General features: G+C 46.1%; 1 protein-coding gene across 5 annotated transcripts in view; it reads left to right on the forward strand.

The window, feature by feature from the left end:
- The window catches only part of ARHGAP44 (Rho GTPase activating protein 44), a 185,187-nt gene that overhangs the window by 137,513 nt on the left and 31,081 nt on the right, over positions 1-16,593 (forward strand). For 3 of the 5 annotated variants that reach the window (XM_083148383.1, XM_083148385.1, XM_083148386.1), the window contains one exon: positions 11,260-11,277. The exons of the other annotated variants lie outside the window; for them this stretch is intronic. In XM_083148383.1, the coding sequence (XP_083004509.1) occupies positions 11,260-11,277 (18 nt within the window). The remainder of the gene's footprint in view (positions 1-11,259; positions 11,278-16,593) is intronic. 5 annotated transcript variants of the gene reach the window in all.

Below are 16,593 nucleotides of genomic sequence, written 5' to 3' on the forward strand. Positions count from 1 at the left end.
TACTAAGTAAAGCGGAGATATAATTTAATAGTAACTAGCCGTATGAATACAGCACAGAGCAAAGCAGAGGATATGAGAGGGATCTGGAAACCGTATAGGGCAATGTAGGTTATATTTACTAACATAGGGCATACAGTATGTGCAGTAAACCACAGCAATCAGCTTATTTTGATCTGATGCCAGTGACACCATTAAAGCGAATGTATGGTTGGTTATTATGGGTTTCTGCAGTGTTGACTGAACCAGGGCTACAGATAACTGAGCTTATTTGTGATGTGCTAAACTCTGCTTTATTTTCTTGTGATACTTTTTGTTTTGCACTGGTTTTGGCAAGAGGTTCAGTTAGAGATCATGGTAAGTCCCAGCCCTATACCATGTAGATAAATGTGCCATGTACTGAACGACAAATGAAATATATACTGTATATCTTGCTGCATCTGTCTGAATGTGCCCACCTCAAGTGTTTGTCATTAGCAATGTTTACTTATCCTATTCAGTAAATCTGTAACCTACATCATACAGTACTTGCAGTAGCTAAGCAACATTTCAGTATCTTATCCACACTCCAGGTCAAACTCACCGCTTTGTAATCACTAATCATTGTCTCTGCGCCAATCCATAGGCACTATGCCAAGGCATACAGATTTCTACACAGTGAGAAAAGACCTGCCCTATTTAATAATTCACACATTACAGCTTGGCAAACCATACAGTTATTGATCTTCAGTAAAAATATTTCATATATATATATATATAGATGGGTGACGACCGGCACTTGGTACATTGAATATCAGCGAGGAGGTGCCTTCCACAATAATAATATAGCAACGGTTTTCAAATAAATGAAGACTGGAGGCGGCACTCTCAGTGAAAAAATGGCAAACTTGTATTCAAATCATAGTGAAAAAAATCACAGCAAAGACAATGTCAGCATTGGTATGTCGACAGTTTCGAGGCTTGCGCCCATTCCTCAGGACTGCTGACTGTGCAACATGGTTAAGTAGCAAAAACGGTGAGGTGCACATATATATATGTAGTATATGAAGAAGTGGCACTCAGAGACTTGAGTAGTGTGTTAGTGGGACCAAACTTTAATCCGTGGTCAAGGTTTCTGGGCCACACCACCCGTGATCAGGACAATGGTATCAACATTCTGGTCAGGACATGTTGGTCAGGACACCCAGCTGAACAGGCACTTGAATTTGTTTGCCCAGCTACCAGATGTGCCGATATAGCTGTATCTGATACATCGTAAATAGATACTATGGGGGACATTTACCAAAATGGATTCGTAGAAAAAAGGTGTATTCGTAGGGAGAAATACACCTTTTTTTTACGAATTTGTATTTTCGGGATTTACAATCCCAAAAATACAACAATTCGTAGTCCTAAAGATGGAACATTCGTATTTGTAGTTACAAATACGAATGTCTACACCATCGATAGAATACGACAGAAATCACCATTCAAAAGAATGGTGGTTTCTGATTTACTAAGCAGCCGTACTGACAATACGGCTGCTTAGTGGTGTGAAACACCCACGCAAATACGACAGGAAAATAGAACACCATTTTCCTGTTCTATTTGCGTTTTAGCCTGCACGGATCAGTCAGATCCGTGCAGGCTGCAGTGTAAAAAATAGAAAAAAAATTAAATATTAAAAAAAAAAACGGCGTGGGGTCCCCCCCACAGCCGAAACCAGCACCAGGCTGAAGGAGCCGGGGCCGGTTATTAAAAATCAGGGAACCCGACAAATAGGGGATCCCCGATTTTTAACAACCAGCCCCAGGCTCCAGGTCCGGGGCTGGTTCCCAAAATACGGGGGACAAAATGAGTAGGGGTCCCCCGTATTTTAAGAACCAGCCCCAGGCACAACCAGCCGGCAGGGTAATGTCACAGCCGGGGGACACTTATAATATAAGGTCCCGCGGCCAAAACATTCTCCCTACCGACCAGTCAGCCTGGCCAGGGGCCCTGGGGGAGTGGGGACCCCCCCCATGAAGGGGTCCCCCCCCTCCAGGACTTACCTGACCAGGCTGAAGCCTGGTGCTGTCCTCGATGCCCCTGGGCGGTGGGCATCGAGCTGATAAATGGTGTAAAAAAAAGATGAACCTATTGTTTTTTACTGTGGCACTACAAGTGCCAGCAAGCCTCCCCAGCAAGCTGGGACTTGGAGAACCACAAGTCCCAGCCTGCTGGGCATTAAAGGGCCCGCTGGCACTTGTAGTTCTACAGTTAAAAAAATAGTGCACAAAACACACTGATACACTTTTAAAATAAAACTTTATTACACACAAAGCCCACACATACTAATACTTACCTATCTTCTTCCCATAGGTCGCCCTGGTCCTGTGTCGGCGTCTTCTGGTCCTGTGTCGTCTTCTTCCTCCATGTCGACCGTCGCTGTCGCCGTCCGGATCCGACGAAATCCATGTGGAGCTGTGGAAGGAAACCATACTCACCTGTCCCAGCGCGACGTAGTCCAGGTAAGGGTCTTTGCAAAAAAACAAAACGAACACCCCGAAACCAGACCGGACTGACGGAGACGCACGGTGTTTACATCGTGCGGCTCCGCCTCCCGAATGCCGCTATTGGCCGCCTTGCGGCCTAGCGGCCAATCAGGAGCCGCTAGGCCGCAAGGCGGCCAATAGCGGCATTCGGGAGACGGAGCCGCACGATGTAAACAAACACACGTGCGTCTCCGTCAGTCCGGTCTGGTTTCGGGGTGTCGGTTTGTTTTTTTGCAAAGACCCTTACCTGGACTACGTCGCGCTGGGACAGGTGAGTATGGTTTCCTTCCACAGCTTCCCAAATGGATTTCGTCGGATCCGGACGGCGACAGCGACGGTCGACATGGAGGAAGAAGACGACACAGGACCAGAAGACGCCGACACAGGACCAGGGCGACCTATGGGAAGAAGATAGGTAAGTATTAGTATGTGTGGGCTTTGTGTGTAATAAAGTTTTATTTTAAAAGTGTATCAGTGTGTTTTGTGCACTATTTTTTTAACTGTAGCACTACAAGTGCCAGCGGGCCCTTTAATGCCCAGCAGGCTGGGACTTGTGGTTCTCCAAGTCCCAGCTTGCTGGGGAGGCTTGCTGGCACTTGTAGTGCCACAGTAAAAAACAATAGGTTCATCTTTTTTTTACACCATTTATCAGCTCGATGCCCACCGCCCAGGGGCATCGAGGACAGCACCAGGCTTCAGCCTGGTCAGGTAAGTCCTGGAGGGGGGGGACCCCTTCATTGGGGGGGTCCCCACTCCCCCAGGGCCCCTGGCCAGGCTGACTGGTCGGTAGGGAGAATGTTTTGGCCGCGGGACCTTATATTATAAGTGTCCCCCAGCTGTGACATTACCCTGCCGGCTGGTTGTGCCTGGGGCTGGTTCTTAAAATAGGGGGACCCCTACTCATTTTGTCCCCCGTATTTTGGGAACCAGCCCCGGACCTGGAGCCTGGGGCTGGTTGTTAAAAATCGGGGAACCCCTATTTGTCGGGTTCCCTGATTTTTAATTACCGGCCCCGGCTCCTTTAGCCTGGTGCTGGTTTCGGCTGTGGGGGGGACCCCACGCCGTTTTTTTATTTATTTATTTATTTTTTCTATTTTTTTTTACACCATGCAGCCTGCACGGATCTGACTGATCCGTGCAGACTGCTAGAAATAATTCGTATTAGCGGCCGTATATACGGCCGCTAATACGAATCATTACACCATCGGAGGGTTACAAAGCAGTCGTATATGACTGCTTTGTAACTGATCCTCCGGAACACGACTTTGCATACGACTTAAACAGTCGTATGCAGTCGTAGGGAAAATACCAATACGAAAAACTAGGTTTTTCATATTGGTAAATTTCCCCCTATATATCAGGGGTACACACCTGCCAACAGGCTTGCTCTATGTTGCCTAGTGTGTAACCAGCTTAAGACTGCTCAGAATGCTCATCTCAGCCTGCTGCCAAGGCCATTAAGTCTGTGTTGAAAAATGCAGACAGACATTGGCATGTCTCGAAAAAATGAGGCCGGCACACACTAGCTTTTAAGAACTCAGCCCGCCACCACCCTGTCCCAGCCCAAAAACATCTGCAGCATGTCAGTTCAGCTCGTGAGGCACTGTGACCACTGTTGCATCCACATGTGTAGATCAAAAAGCATTGTATGTATATATATATATATATATATATATATAATTTATTTATTTTACATCTCTGTACATTTCCAGCCTCTATTCCCAATTCTGCTGATCGCTAATATGTTTCAATGATTGCCGATCCATCAGAGGTTCAGGGAAAAACAATATGTTAAAAATCCCAGACTTGCGAGTTCCAACCTTTTTTTGTTCACCCAAATTAATTAAAGGGATGGAGTCCTTAAACTACAAAGAGAGATTAGCCAAATTTGGATTATTTACCTTTGAAAAAAAGACGCTAAGAGGTGACATGATCAACATGTACAAATATATCAGGGGCAATACAGGGATTTGTCAGGCACCCTCTTCAGCTTGTGGGCTGAGTTCAGGACTAGAGGACATCCCCATAGACTTGAGGAGACGATTTTGCACACTACAAAGGAAGGGGTTCTTTACGGTACGGGCAGTGAAAGTCGGGAACTCACTGCCAGAGGAGGTAGTGCTGGCACTAACTATGAACATATTTAAATAGGGGCTTGAAAAATTTCTAGAGGCAAACAACTTACAGGGTTACAACCCTTCTATTAGGGTTTAGCAGAAGGATGATTGATCAAAGCATGGACATTATAACAACTAGATGCCTTAGTTTATAATCAAATTATTAAAACTAATGCGGGGTACACACCAGGACGACCCGCTCACGATGCACATCGTGAGCGGGTCGTCAGTGTCTCGTCCGACCCGCTCACGATGACGCGGGGGGGCACGACCCGCTCACGATGTGCACCGTGAGCGGGTCCGATCCGATGGCGACCCGCACCCGGCTGTATGGTCGTCATTGAGATCCTACCTGCAGCAGGTAGGATCTCAATAACGACCGACCGACCCGCGGGACCGCGCATCGGATCGGTATCGGTCCACACCAGGTCAGAAAAGGGCCCAATCAGCACACAATCTACATCCAATTGATCGGAATTGGATCTAGATTGTGGGGATCGGGCCCTAGTCGTCCTGGTGTGTACCCAGCATTAGTTGGGAAAATCAAATCTTTATGCAATCTATTATTAAACACATTGAACTCGAAGGACGAATGTCTTTATTCAACCTTACACACTGTGTAACGAACTATGTAAGAGTCATCAGAGTCAGAGAAATACAGCATGTTGGATTCCTCTATCCTTCGACCCAGCTTTGGTAGAACGGGGAATTGCCCCGATTTCTGTCTGATGTATGGGCCCTATAACTCCTATGTTGTTTTTTCTGCTTTTCACTTATATTGGAATTGACGGGTACATGTATTATACTCGCACATATCGCGTGGGTATAACGCTTCCTGATATGTTTTTTTACCGAGGCAAAGCAGGAAGCCACACCGTCAAGATGCATTCAAATCTTGCCTGCCGGAGTGGGGAAGTGAAAACTCCCCCCTCTGGCGATCCCCACTCAAGCGCACAATGTATCAGCTGATGCCTTTTGTCTTACCCCTCAGTATTATTGCAAAATCTCATGTGCCGCCTGGTGACGGCAGCAGCTGCCGCTATTGACATTGCTGTCCTTGCTGTGGAGATAGGACAACGACACCTGCAGCTGTCAAAATCAATATTTATTATTTATTTTTTTATTATCAGTTTCTTATACAGCGCAGCATATTCCGTTGCGCTTCACAATAGGCAACATTGATACAACAAGCTGGGCATTTACAGACGGTCAAATGTATGAGGCCCCTGCTCGCAAGCTTACAATCTATAGGGAAATAGGCATTAATTCCACCAGAATGCAAGGTTCCTGTATGATATGGTGACCCAGCAGTTTGGCCAGGGGTCAGGAGGAGGTGAAAAAGAAAGAGAGTGGATATGTGTGGACTGTACAGTGGGGATGTGATAGGATAGGAACAGTATATGAAGGTTAAGGGGGAAATTTACTAAAGGAAATTTGTAAAAAATAGGTGTATTTGTATCCAGAAATACACTTATTTTTGACATTTACTATCCCGAAAATACGGCAATTCGTATTCATAGCACATCAATACGAATACGAATTGTCGTATTTTCGGGGTTGTAAATGTCAAAAATAAGTGTCTTTCTGGATACAAATACACCTATTTTTTACAAATTTCCTTTAGTAAATTTCCCCCTAAGTGTCTCGTTCTGGAATTTGATAAGCTGCAGGTGTTGGAATGGCCAGTGCTAGTGACCGTTACTACATTGTCCAGTTATGCACCCTTGTCATTGGGCTTGAGTGAGAAATGGTATCTGCGCACATACCAGCGCTGAGACCTCTTCTCCCCTATAGCGAGCCCTCTGAAATCTCACCTTAGTGTGATGTGGTCCCATACTAATTTGAAGAAACTCAGTTTGCAGTATAATATCATGGCACCAAGGGGACATTTACTAAGCTACACTTTCCCAAGCTTCTGCGTCTTCTGTGGTTTCAGCCACTTGATTTAAAAGGTCAATAATATAAAATACACCAGCAGCTGAAACTGTGAAAGAGACGACAGAGGGTACTTATGTAATATCTGGACTCCCGTTTTTCTTATGAGACCGCGTCCCCTCGCGGGGCTCGCTGCGCTCACCACGCTTCGGGCACGGTGGCTCGCTGCGCTCGCCACACTATATAAAATCAACTCCATGCGTAGTTGGATAGTAGGGGTATGAAAAAATGGGGTTCATTTAACATGGGACTCCAGATAATACATAAGTACCCGACAGAGCTTTGTAAAATTACCCCCAAGGTTTGCGCAATTTATTCTGTTTTCTGTAACTGACTTTGGGGGAGATTCTCTAAGCTAAAAATGCGGTAAAAACCCCGTTATCTGGGTTTTTACAGCATTTTGGGATGCACTAAGCATCCCCCGCCGGGTTACAGAAAAAACTGGCGATGCCCCATAGAAGCCAATGGGCTTCTACCGCATCCCACCGCCGTCCCGCAATGAATATATATATATATATATATATATATATATATATATATATATGGTCCAGTCACCGGTGTGTCAAGGTTGAACTCACTCTTGTGGGCGCTTCAGGTCAACCCTTGGACAGTGAGCACTGATGCAGCCCTGGCATAGTTGGCAGCTAATGCCAGCTATAGAGATCAGAGGACATGTTTCCAGGGGCATGTATGTTGCGTGTGTACTTGAAAAAGAGAACATGGCACATGGTCTCCTGGCACTCACCCCAGCATTGACACCGCTCATGTAGGCTAGTGCAGGAGTTTGTGATGCACAGGGCATGTGACAGAAACCCCTGAATGGAAGGGAGATGCCCTCACACACCTGCCCCCTCCCCCACCACTCATTCAGCAGGCTCCTTCGTGCAGTAAATGGATATGTGGAGTGTGGCGCTAGTTTTGACCTTCCACACTGACGTGACTGCTGTGACGTGTTGACTACAGCACTCATACTCCTTGGCGGAGAAAGTGCCAGTGTCTGCGGCGGAGCTGGCTATCTACGTGCGTGGGTCTCCCACAGTAGCTGCAGCAGCTCTATGGTCCCTGGGATTACTGCACTTTATCTCTGTGGTTGTGGGATTCCGCTGTCATATGGTGATTACTAGCCCCACGGAGCATCGGCGCTTTGCTCACACCTGTACAGGGATCACATGCTGAAGGATGATTGTCATTTTTGAGCCGTATAATGAGAGAGAAAATGGCATATTTATAATTTGTGGTTTTGTTTATTTTACCATTTTCGTGGATGGACAGTGACATTTGTAAAACCCATTCTTCACAAACACCTAGGACCTAAGGAGAAGCTACCTGCCAAGTGTCACGATTGTGGGCCTTGTGGTTTAAGAGATTCCGTGATTAGTTAATTCATGAGTCAATCTTGTTTTTTGCCTTTTAAATATATATATTTGCTAATCCATGATTAAATGTTTGCATTTCTCACATTTTATAGCTTTTTATTAGAACATTCTAAGTTTTCACATCTGTGGCTGGTTTATCTTTCATGACTTTTATGACATATACAAGAAATCATTCATTTTTAAAGCAACAGTATGACCATGTAAACTTTTGGTTGCATTGTACTTCTTTTTTACAATATTTTTTACATTTGCCTTAGATCTATCATATTTGATCTATCCGCATGCTCACACTGATTTACCATTAACTACTGTAGATCAATGAATTAACCTTCTCCTTACTGAGAACAAAATGAACAAAAACAAAATGTATTTTCTGGTTCAGTATTACAGAATTGGATGAACTAAGACAAATATATCTGTAACTGTAAGCTACAGGGTTTCATAGAGGGGAAGTAAAATGTATTGAGTAGCTACAAATGCAGTTTTAAATGCTGCAATTTATTACATTTTGGCAGGTGCTAGTTGACGACCCAACAGTCGGGATCCTGACTGTTCAAATGCCCAACAGTCGGGATGCTAACTGACAGGGGCTATTCTCCCTCGTGGGGGTACATGACCCCCATGTATGGAGAACAGAACCTGTGGCGAACCACCGAGCACACAGGGTGGGCTTATTTGCGCTTGACCCCCGGTCGAAGTACCGGCGGTCGGAATCCCGACTGTCCTATCACACCCCATTTGAACATGCACAGCCAAATTATCATGAAGAGCGCCTCATTAATTTGACCTCCTACTAGCAGAGGAATGCACTCCTTTCCGAGTTCTCTTTAAACTCCTCACCACCACCTACAAGGCTCTCTCCTCCTCCACCGCTCCTTACCTCTCTTCACTGATCTCTATCCACACTCCCTCCCGTCCTCTTCGCTCCATCGCTGACCGCCGACTGACCTCTCACCTAATCACCTCCTCCCACTCCCGTGTCCAAGACTTCTCTCGCGCTGCCCCCCTGCACTGGAACAACCTCCCGCCACCCATCAGGCTTTCTGATTCCCTTACCTCCTTCAAGCTCTCCCTCAAAACCTACTTTTTTCGACTAGCCTATCCCTCCTCCTAACCTCTTTTAATCCTCCTATCCTGCCTCCGTTCCCCTCCGTTCCTACTTATCCTATTGTTTTTCGTTCGTCCACCCACCTATTTTTAGTATGTTAACTCTTATGAGTAGGGTCCTCCTTCCTCACGTACTCACCCTACCTCTTTACCTCACCTGTGCTCCTGTCCTGTTCTTCCCTTCCTCTACTTCATCTTCAGTCTCCTCGACAATTTTCACACCTACATCAGAACTGTTGCTGATTGTAGTTCTACCAGCTATACCCCTATTCATACTGTATTTTTCAACACACCCTGTACGTTACCTTGTAATTTGTTTTTTGTTTGCTATGTACGGCGCTGCGGACACTTTGTGACGCCTTATAAATAAACGTACTACTACTACTACTAGTCCAAAAGTTAACATTGGAAGTTTTGCACCAATACCTGAGGTTTTATGCCACATTGATGTTTCCGAAAGCTAGTAATGCCACACATGTTGATGTTATTCATAAGCACATTTATTTGTACATTACCTATTTATGTTGCTCCTTTACCAAAGACATGAATTAATACTTTACACCTTTTAATAATCATCTCTCTATATATACAGTATGTCTAGTGTCTGTGCATCACTGAAACACTGCCATCTGTTGGCAGCAAATGAAACGACATCTATTTCTCTCTCACACAGAGGCAATCATTTATTTATTTTTTATTTATTTACAGTTTCTTATATAGAGCAGCATATTCCGTCGCGCTTTACAATTGTGTACAATTAGCTGCCTTACGGTGCCCGGTACTTATGTAGCATCTGGGCTGCCGATTTTCTGATTGTATGCCTTACCTTAAGGCATACAATCAGATGCGATTCAACGCGATTTTCGGCAAAATCTCATCGAATCACATCCGATACCGCATGCAATATTGCATGCGATGCGATTTTGCATAGGATTCAATGTTAACAAGGTCCTGTTCATTTCCCCACTATCCAAGTGGGCATAGAGTTGATTTTATAAAGCGTGGCGAGCCACCGAGCCCAAAGCGTGGCGATCGGACGCAGAAAACATTTTCCATAATCCGCGGCCGCTCGCCACGCTTCGGGCTCGGTGGCTCGCTGCGCTCGCCACGCTGTATAAAATCAACTATATGCCCGCTTGGATAGTGGGGAAATGAACAGGACTATGTCAAATCGCATCAGATCGCATGCGATATCGGATGTGATTCGATGCGATTCGATGCGATTTTTCCGACCCGATTTTAAAATCGGGCGCCCAGATACTACATAAGTACCCGGTGCCCATACACGGTGCGATGAACTCCGTGCTTATAGTAATAAATTGCATAGCATACAATAAGCTACAGCACTGTGCTTTTTGTACTACATACGATGCAATCTAGTACTAAAAGCACGGGCTGCACAGACTTTATGTGCTGTGCGATGGGATGTGCACGGGAGCGCGCATCTCAACGCACTGACCTGTCGCACCGTGTATGGGCCCCTTTACTAGCTTTCAAAGCATTTGCTTCAATAAGGTCTATGCTGCTGGTGTAGTCTGAAGTCAGGCATGATGTCGCTCCTGCATAGAGGTCAAAGATCAAAAATGGAACTTTGATAAGAACCAGTACAACCATTCGTTTTCTTATTTAACAAGCTTCATCTAAAACAGTGGTTCTCAAAGTCAGTCCTCTAGGCCCCACACAGTTTGAGAACCATTGATCTATAAACATTTCGTCAGGACAGATACGATATTCATAAAATCAGTGACAGTCAATTTCTTTCTTTTAAAAAAAACCTGTGGCCCCAGTTGATTGAATTGTGTTGTTTTCCAGTCCCAAAAGTGTCAGCTTCCCACAGAATCTTTATAATTAGGCTGTGTTCTTTATTAGAAAGTGTGGGGTAAAAACATCCCTCAGGGTTACAGTGATAAATGAGCAAAGTTACCATGTGATCATTTGTTTGTACGGTATGTCTAGGGAAAGCTTAATAAATGGCTTTCATTTTCATAATAAAAGATCCCTTAATATACAAAGTTCCAGTTTTATAGAGTTTAGAACCACAGATAATGTTACATTGAAGCCCACCAGAGCACTCAAAAATGTGACATTTAATGTATACCCGCTCAAACCCCTTAAAACCCCTTCCTAAACAGTGAATGGGAGCCAGGGAAGATGGACTGCCCTTTTTTCGAGTATTCACCCACACTAACATTATTTGTGTTCTTGTCCATGCAGCCTTAGGAAAATTCAAAGGTAAGATGTACCTGCCAGGCTACTTTCCAAACAGTGCGTTGTGTCATTCCAATCACATTCCATCGCCTTTTTTGTCAGTCATAGACTTGTGTGTTTCCTGTAGAATCTCTGCGCTTCCAATTTCTAAGGCCAAAAAACACACTACAGCACAATTGGAGCTGTAAAATCAACCATCAAACTCCAGTGGAACTCTGCCCCCCAGTGGTCTAATTATTATTAACAAGGATAGAATTCTTTTTCAGACATGGAAATTTTGCATTCACAACTGTCTACTACTCCATGTGCAGACTGTCACAGGGGAACACATTTGCCGGAACTGCACTTAAAAGCCGAATTTATATGTACACTGAACCTCTCTGTGGGGAATTCAAGTAGCTGCGGAACATACAGTGGGTTTTTAGCTACCTGGTTTAGTACCTGGATCTATTCTGTTATATCTTGCAGTAAGCACCAAATCATACGGTGAGCTCCACAGCTAACGCACTGTAAGGTATAGAATCCTGATTAAGGCCCTTATTCAGATCTGTTTGTTCTCAAAATGGGCAAAACCATGTGCACTACAGGTGGGGCAGATCTAACAGAGTGTGCAGAGAGTTAAATTTGGGTGGGATATGTTGAAACTGAAATCTAAATTGCAGTGTAAAAATAACACAGCCAGTATTTACCCTGCACAGAAACAAAATAACTCACACAAATGTAACTCTCTCTCTGCACATGTTACATCTGCCCCACCTGCAGTGCACATGGCTTTGCCCATTTTGTGAACAAATTTGTACTGCGATCAGATCTGAATAAGGGCCTAAGTGCACGGAGCTATGCAATTACCGCACACGGTAAGCCCAGAGAATGCCAGAATGCATAGGTTCTGATCCAACCCTAGACAGGGCTTGCTATGGGCAGTAATTGAATAGCTACGGGCTCTTAACCGGGGAGCTAAAAGCCTGTGGTAAGTACTGCATCAAAATGCTACTGCTACATGCATGCTTTAAGGGGGTTATTCTGGTTGGTTTGCAAAAGCAAAACTCCTTCTTTAATGGACAAAACCATGTGCATGTGCAGAGTGTTACATTTGGGTGTGTTATTTTGTTAAGTAGCCTAGTGAATATGTTGCTTGTACTCTAATAACTGCATAACGGCCTAGAAATGACTTCACACGTAGACACTTATCTAAAATAAAGACGCGACACCAAAAGCTTAGATTAAACTGTCATACTTATTTATTTAAGAAGTGGTATGACCCCCGATAAAGGGGATGGCAAAGACCAGGCACCTGAGACCAGAGACCGTTCAGGGGTGTTGCCCCGGGCAACGACCAGGTCGTTCCCAAATTCCTACACACCCCTTACCAAAGGCACAGCCCGCCCTGCGTGGACATCCCCCCGCCTCTAAGGCCTGACGCGAACATATCCGCCTAAATGTTCGTCGCCCCACCGCGCTGAGTCGAGGCCCGTCCGCCCTCCTGGCAAGGAGAGGGGTAATACCACGCAGGGACCACCTGACGCCCTTCTAGAATCCTGGTCGAGGGTGCTGTCCCGCCAATTTTAAACTTATAATAGCCAATTGATTCAAATTTTTGTGAGGCAAAGCCTTTAGAAGGAAGGGAAGGGAGGGTGGGGATCAAAGAATCAAAGAGGGCGCATACCCTTGCTGCCCTAACCTATATACCCTTGACCTGGGGTGCAACCCCCTTTGCCCCCCATTGGTGGGGGCTTCCCGCCCTGGGTTAACCCCTCCTTCTATGCCCTATCACTATCACTGAACTTTATTTACACAGCCCAATTCACAGGCTCTTAACTGCACTTGGGCTTATTCAGCCCTCGTTTAAACTAAGTAGCCTAGTGAATATGTTGCTTGTACTCTAATAACTGCATAACGGCCTAGAAATGACTTCACACGTAGACACTTATCTAAAATAAAGACGCGACACCAAAAGCTTAGATTAAACTGTCATACTTATTTATTTAAGAAGTGGTATGACCCCCGATAAAGGGGATGGCAAAGACCAGGCACCTGAGACCAGAGACCGTTCAGGGGTGTTGCCCCGGGCAACGACCAGGTCGTTCCCAAATTCCTACACACCCCTTACCAAAGGCACAGCCCGCCCTGCGTGGACATCCCCCCGCCTCTAAGGCCTGACGCGAACATATCCGCCTAAATGTTCGTCGCCCCACCGCGCTGAGTCGAGGCCCGTCCGCCCTCCTGGCAAGGAGAGGGGTAATACCACGCAGGGACCACCTGACGCCCTTCTAGAATCCTGGTCGAGGGTGCTGTCCCGCCACAGCAATGGTACTTCTCTACTGCCCTGAGCACCTAGTACCAATGCCCCGCCATACCCCACAGTAGTGACACCCACTAACATAACTGTTTAAAAATATCTTCCAGAAAAACTGCCATGCCCTCCTCTGAGAGGTGCACCCCGTCTGGCCTGTACAAGCCTGGTTTCTCCGTCACAATGCCCGGGTGTCTGACTGCCCTTCCCCCTTGCCTTAAGACAAATCTAGTCACAGCGTGATTCAGCTTTTTCCTAGCCTTCTCAATTGCCACTAGGTTTTTGGCGCCTCTCCATGAAAAACGTGGTACAATGTCTGACCACACCAACTTCAAGCCGTTCCACTTGCGCAACAAAACCAACAGATCCTTCTCCATTTTTATCCTTAGAGCAATGCCTGTAGTTTTAGCCAGGTCGTTGCCCCCCAGATGTATAATTAAGGTATCTGGCTTGACAAAACCGCTGCTCTTCTTTTCCAAAAACCCCAACAAGTCCTTCCATAACATGCCTCTAACACCTAACCACCTCACCGATTTTGCCTTTGCTAAAACTGGCGCTGTTCTGGCTAGGATATTTCTTTCTGCCCAGAAAACGTATGAGTGACCTACAAACCAAATCACCCCCGTGGGGCCAAGGGGAAGGGGAAGGGCTGAAAAGAAAGCAGAACCTAATGATTAGTAACCATACTTATGCTCTATAGTAACAATTAACTGGTTTAGACTGAGGTCCAAGTGGAGGTGAAAAACTCAAAAACCTCTAGAGGGCTTCTTTGTTTGGGGCCAGATTGAATTGAGCACCTCTTAGAGGAAAAATAAAAAATTCACTCCACACCGACGATTGCGGAACGCTAGCCGTTCCCCAACCGTTTGTAAACGATACGTTTTTGGACCCGCGCAACAGGCGCATGCTATACTTAGCTTATAATGAACTTATATTACTGTACTTAACTTATGATTAACTTATACTTATATTTATAACTAAAGCATTTCAACTCTAACGTATTTCCTAAAGCTGTTGGATTTCCACCTGCCCACGGCCTTGATTGCGCTTTGTGGCAAGCCCGCCACAGCTGCTGACGTAGCTGCGCCAATCCTGAACGAATGCGTTCCGAAATCCTCAGGCCTTAGCCCTATCGCTGCTAAGCCCTTTTTCATCACTGCAGTGAATTGAAACTTAGTTAGCGGCGATCCGTCAGCGTGCGCTAAGAATTGTGCGGCTGCACCCTGTCTCAATGCCACATACTCCCCAGTTAGAGTGACTGGGCAAATACTTTTCACCAGGTGGGGTCTTAGCGTGATCCAGGTGCCCCTGCCTAGCTGGTCTGTCTTAGACCTCTTCAGCTTGCATAGCACCTGATCCTTGCCAACCACCACATCCTCCCAAAGTATTCCTGAGTGTACCTTCTTATTGCGCGCGGTTAGCTCACTAACCCTAAATGCGCCATGGAAAGCCCAGGCGTAAGCCACTCTAAAAAGTGCCAGCTCCGTGGCATTTTCTGCCACCGATGCCAAGCCCTGTAATAGCTCTACCAACTTCGCCTCGTCCAATGGGCGTCTAGTATCCGGTTGAACTGGCTGTACCCTAGACCAACCCTTCATCGCTTTACTTAGGATAAAAGACTTCGTTGGGTCTGGCATGTTAAATAAACGGCAATGAAAAGCTATTCCCGCCAATGTCGCCGCCATAGCCGACTTGGACCTGCCATTATTGTAGTTGCCCCAAACGAAAGCCAGGAGGCAGTCGTCAACAGACTTACCCCTAGCCTCCGGCAGCTGCTGGTATCTACACCAATCCTCCCAGGCTTTTTCGTATGCCCTACGAGTCGCCGGCGCCAGTGACCGAAATGCCAATTCTGTCATGCCGGCTCTATCACCTGCCAGACAGAATTTGGACAACTTAGGCCGGTCTCGGCTGCTGTTGGAGCTAGGGCGCGGAATCTAGTGAACTGAAATCTAGATAAAGCGTCTGCCACTTCATTGTCCACCCCTGGTACATGCTCAGCCCTGAAATTGATGTTGTTCTTTAAACAAACAAGGACAAGGTGCCTCAGCAATCTCAATGCTTCCGGCGCTGTTGCCCTTTGATTGTTCACCGCGTGAACAACCCCTAAATTATCGCACCAGAAGATGATGTTTCTGTTTGCTAGCTGGCCAGCCCATAGCTCTACTGCGACTATAATAGGGAAGAGTTCCAGTAATAACATGTTCACCGTGAACCCTCTGTCAATCCAGGATTGGGGCCACTTCTCACAGCACCACTCCCCCTGAAAGAAAGCCCCAAAACCAGATGATCCCGCAGCGTCCGTAAAGAGCTGCAGGTCCCAGCTTGAGGCCGCCTCAGACTGCCACATTAGACGCCTGTTAAAGTCTACCAAGAATTCGGACCATGTCCTCAAATCCTCCTTGATTTCCTTTCCCAAGCGAATTGTGTGGTGCGGGTCCCTGACCCCTGCCGTGGCCCTTTCCAATTTCCTACAGAAAACCCTGCCCATGGGTATGACCCTACAGGCAAAATTTAAAGAACCCAGTAGGGACTGGACCGTTCGTAGCTGGACCCTCTTTCTAACCTCGCAATCGTCTATCAGCTCCCGCAGCTTGTGGACCTTGTCCGCTGGCAGCCTACAGCAACCTTCCCCGGTATCTATTTCAATGCCGAGGTACGCCAGGACCGTCACCGGTCCCTCTGTTTTGTCGTGGGCTATGGGAACTCCTAAAGAACTGAAAACTCTTAAAGCTACTTGCAATGTCTCCCCACATTCTGCTCGACCTGCTGGTCCTGCTATGAGGAAATCATCCAGATAGTGGGCCACCCCTCTGGAGCCAGCCTCCCTCTGGATGCACCATTGAAGAAAAGTACTAAATTTTTCAAAATATGAGCAAGATATCGAGCACCCCATGGGGAGACATTTATCTATGTAATAGGCCCCTTGCAACTTAAAGCCCATAAATCTGAACGATTCCGGGTGCAGTGGAAGCAGCCTAAAAGCAGATTCTATGTCCAACTTGGCCATAAGGGCCCCTGGGCCGAAACTTTTAACCAAACTAAGA

Source organism: Crinia signifera, chromosome 6, assembly GCF_055691185.1.
Source record: "Crinia signifera chromosome 6, ASM5569118v1, whole genome shotgun sequence".
NCBI lineage: Eukaryota > Metazoa > Chordata > Amphibia > Anura > Myobatrachidae > Crinia > Crinia signifera.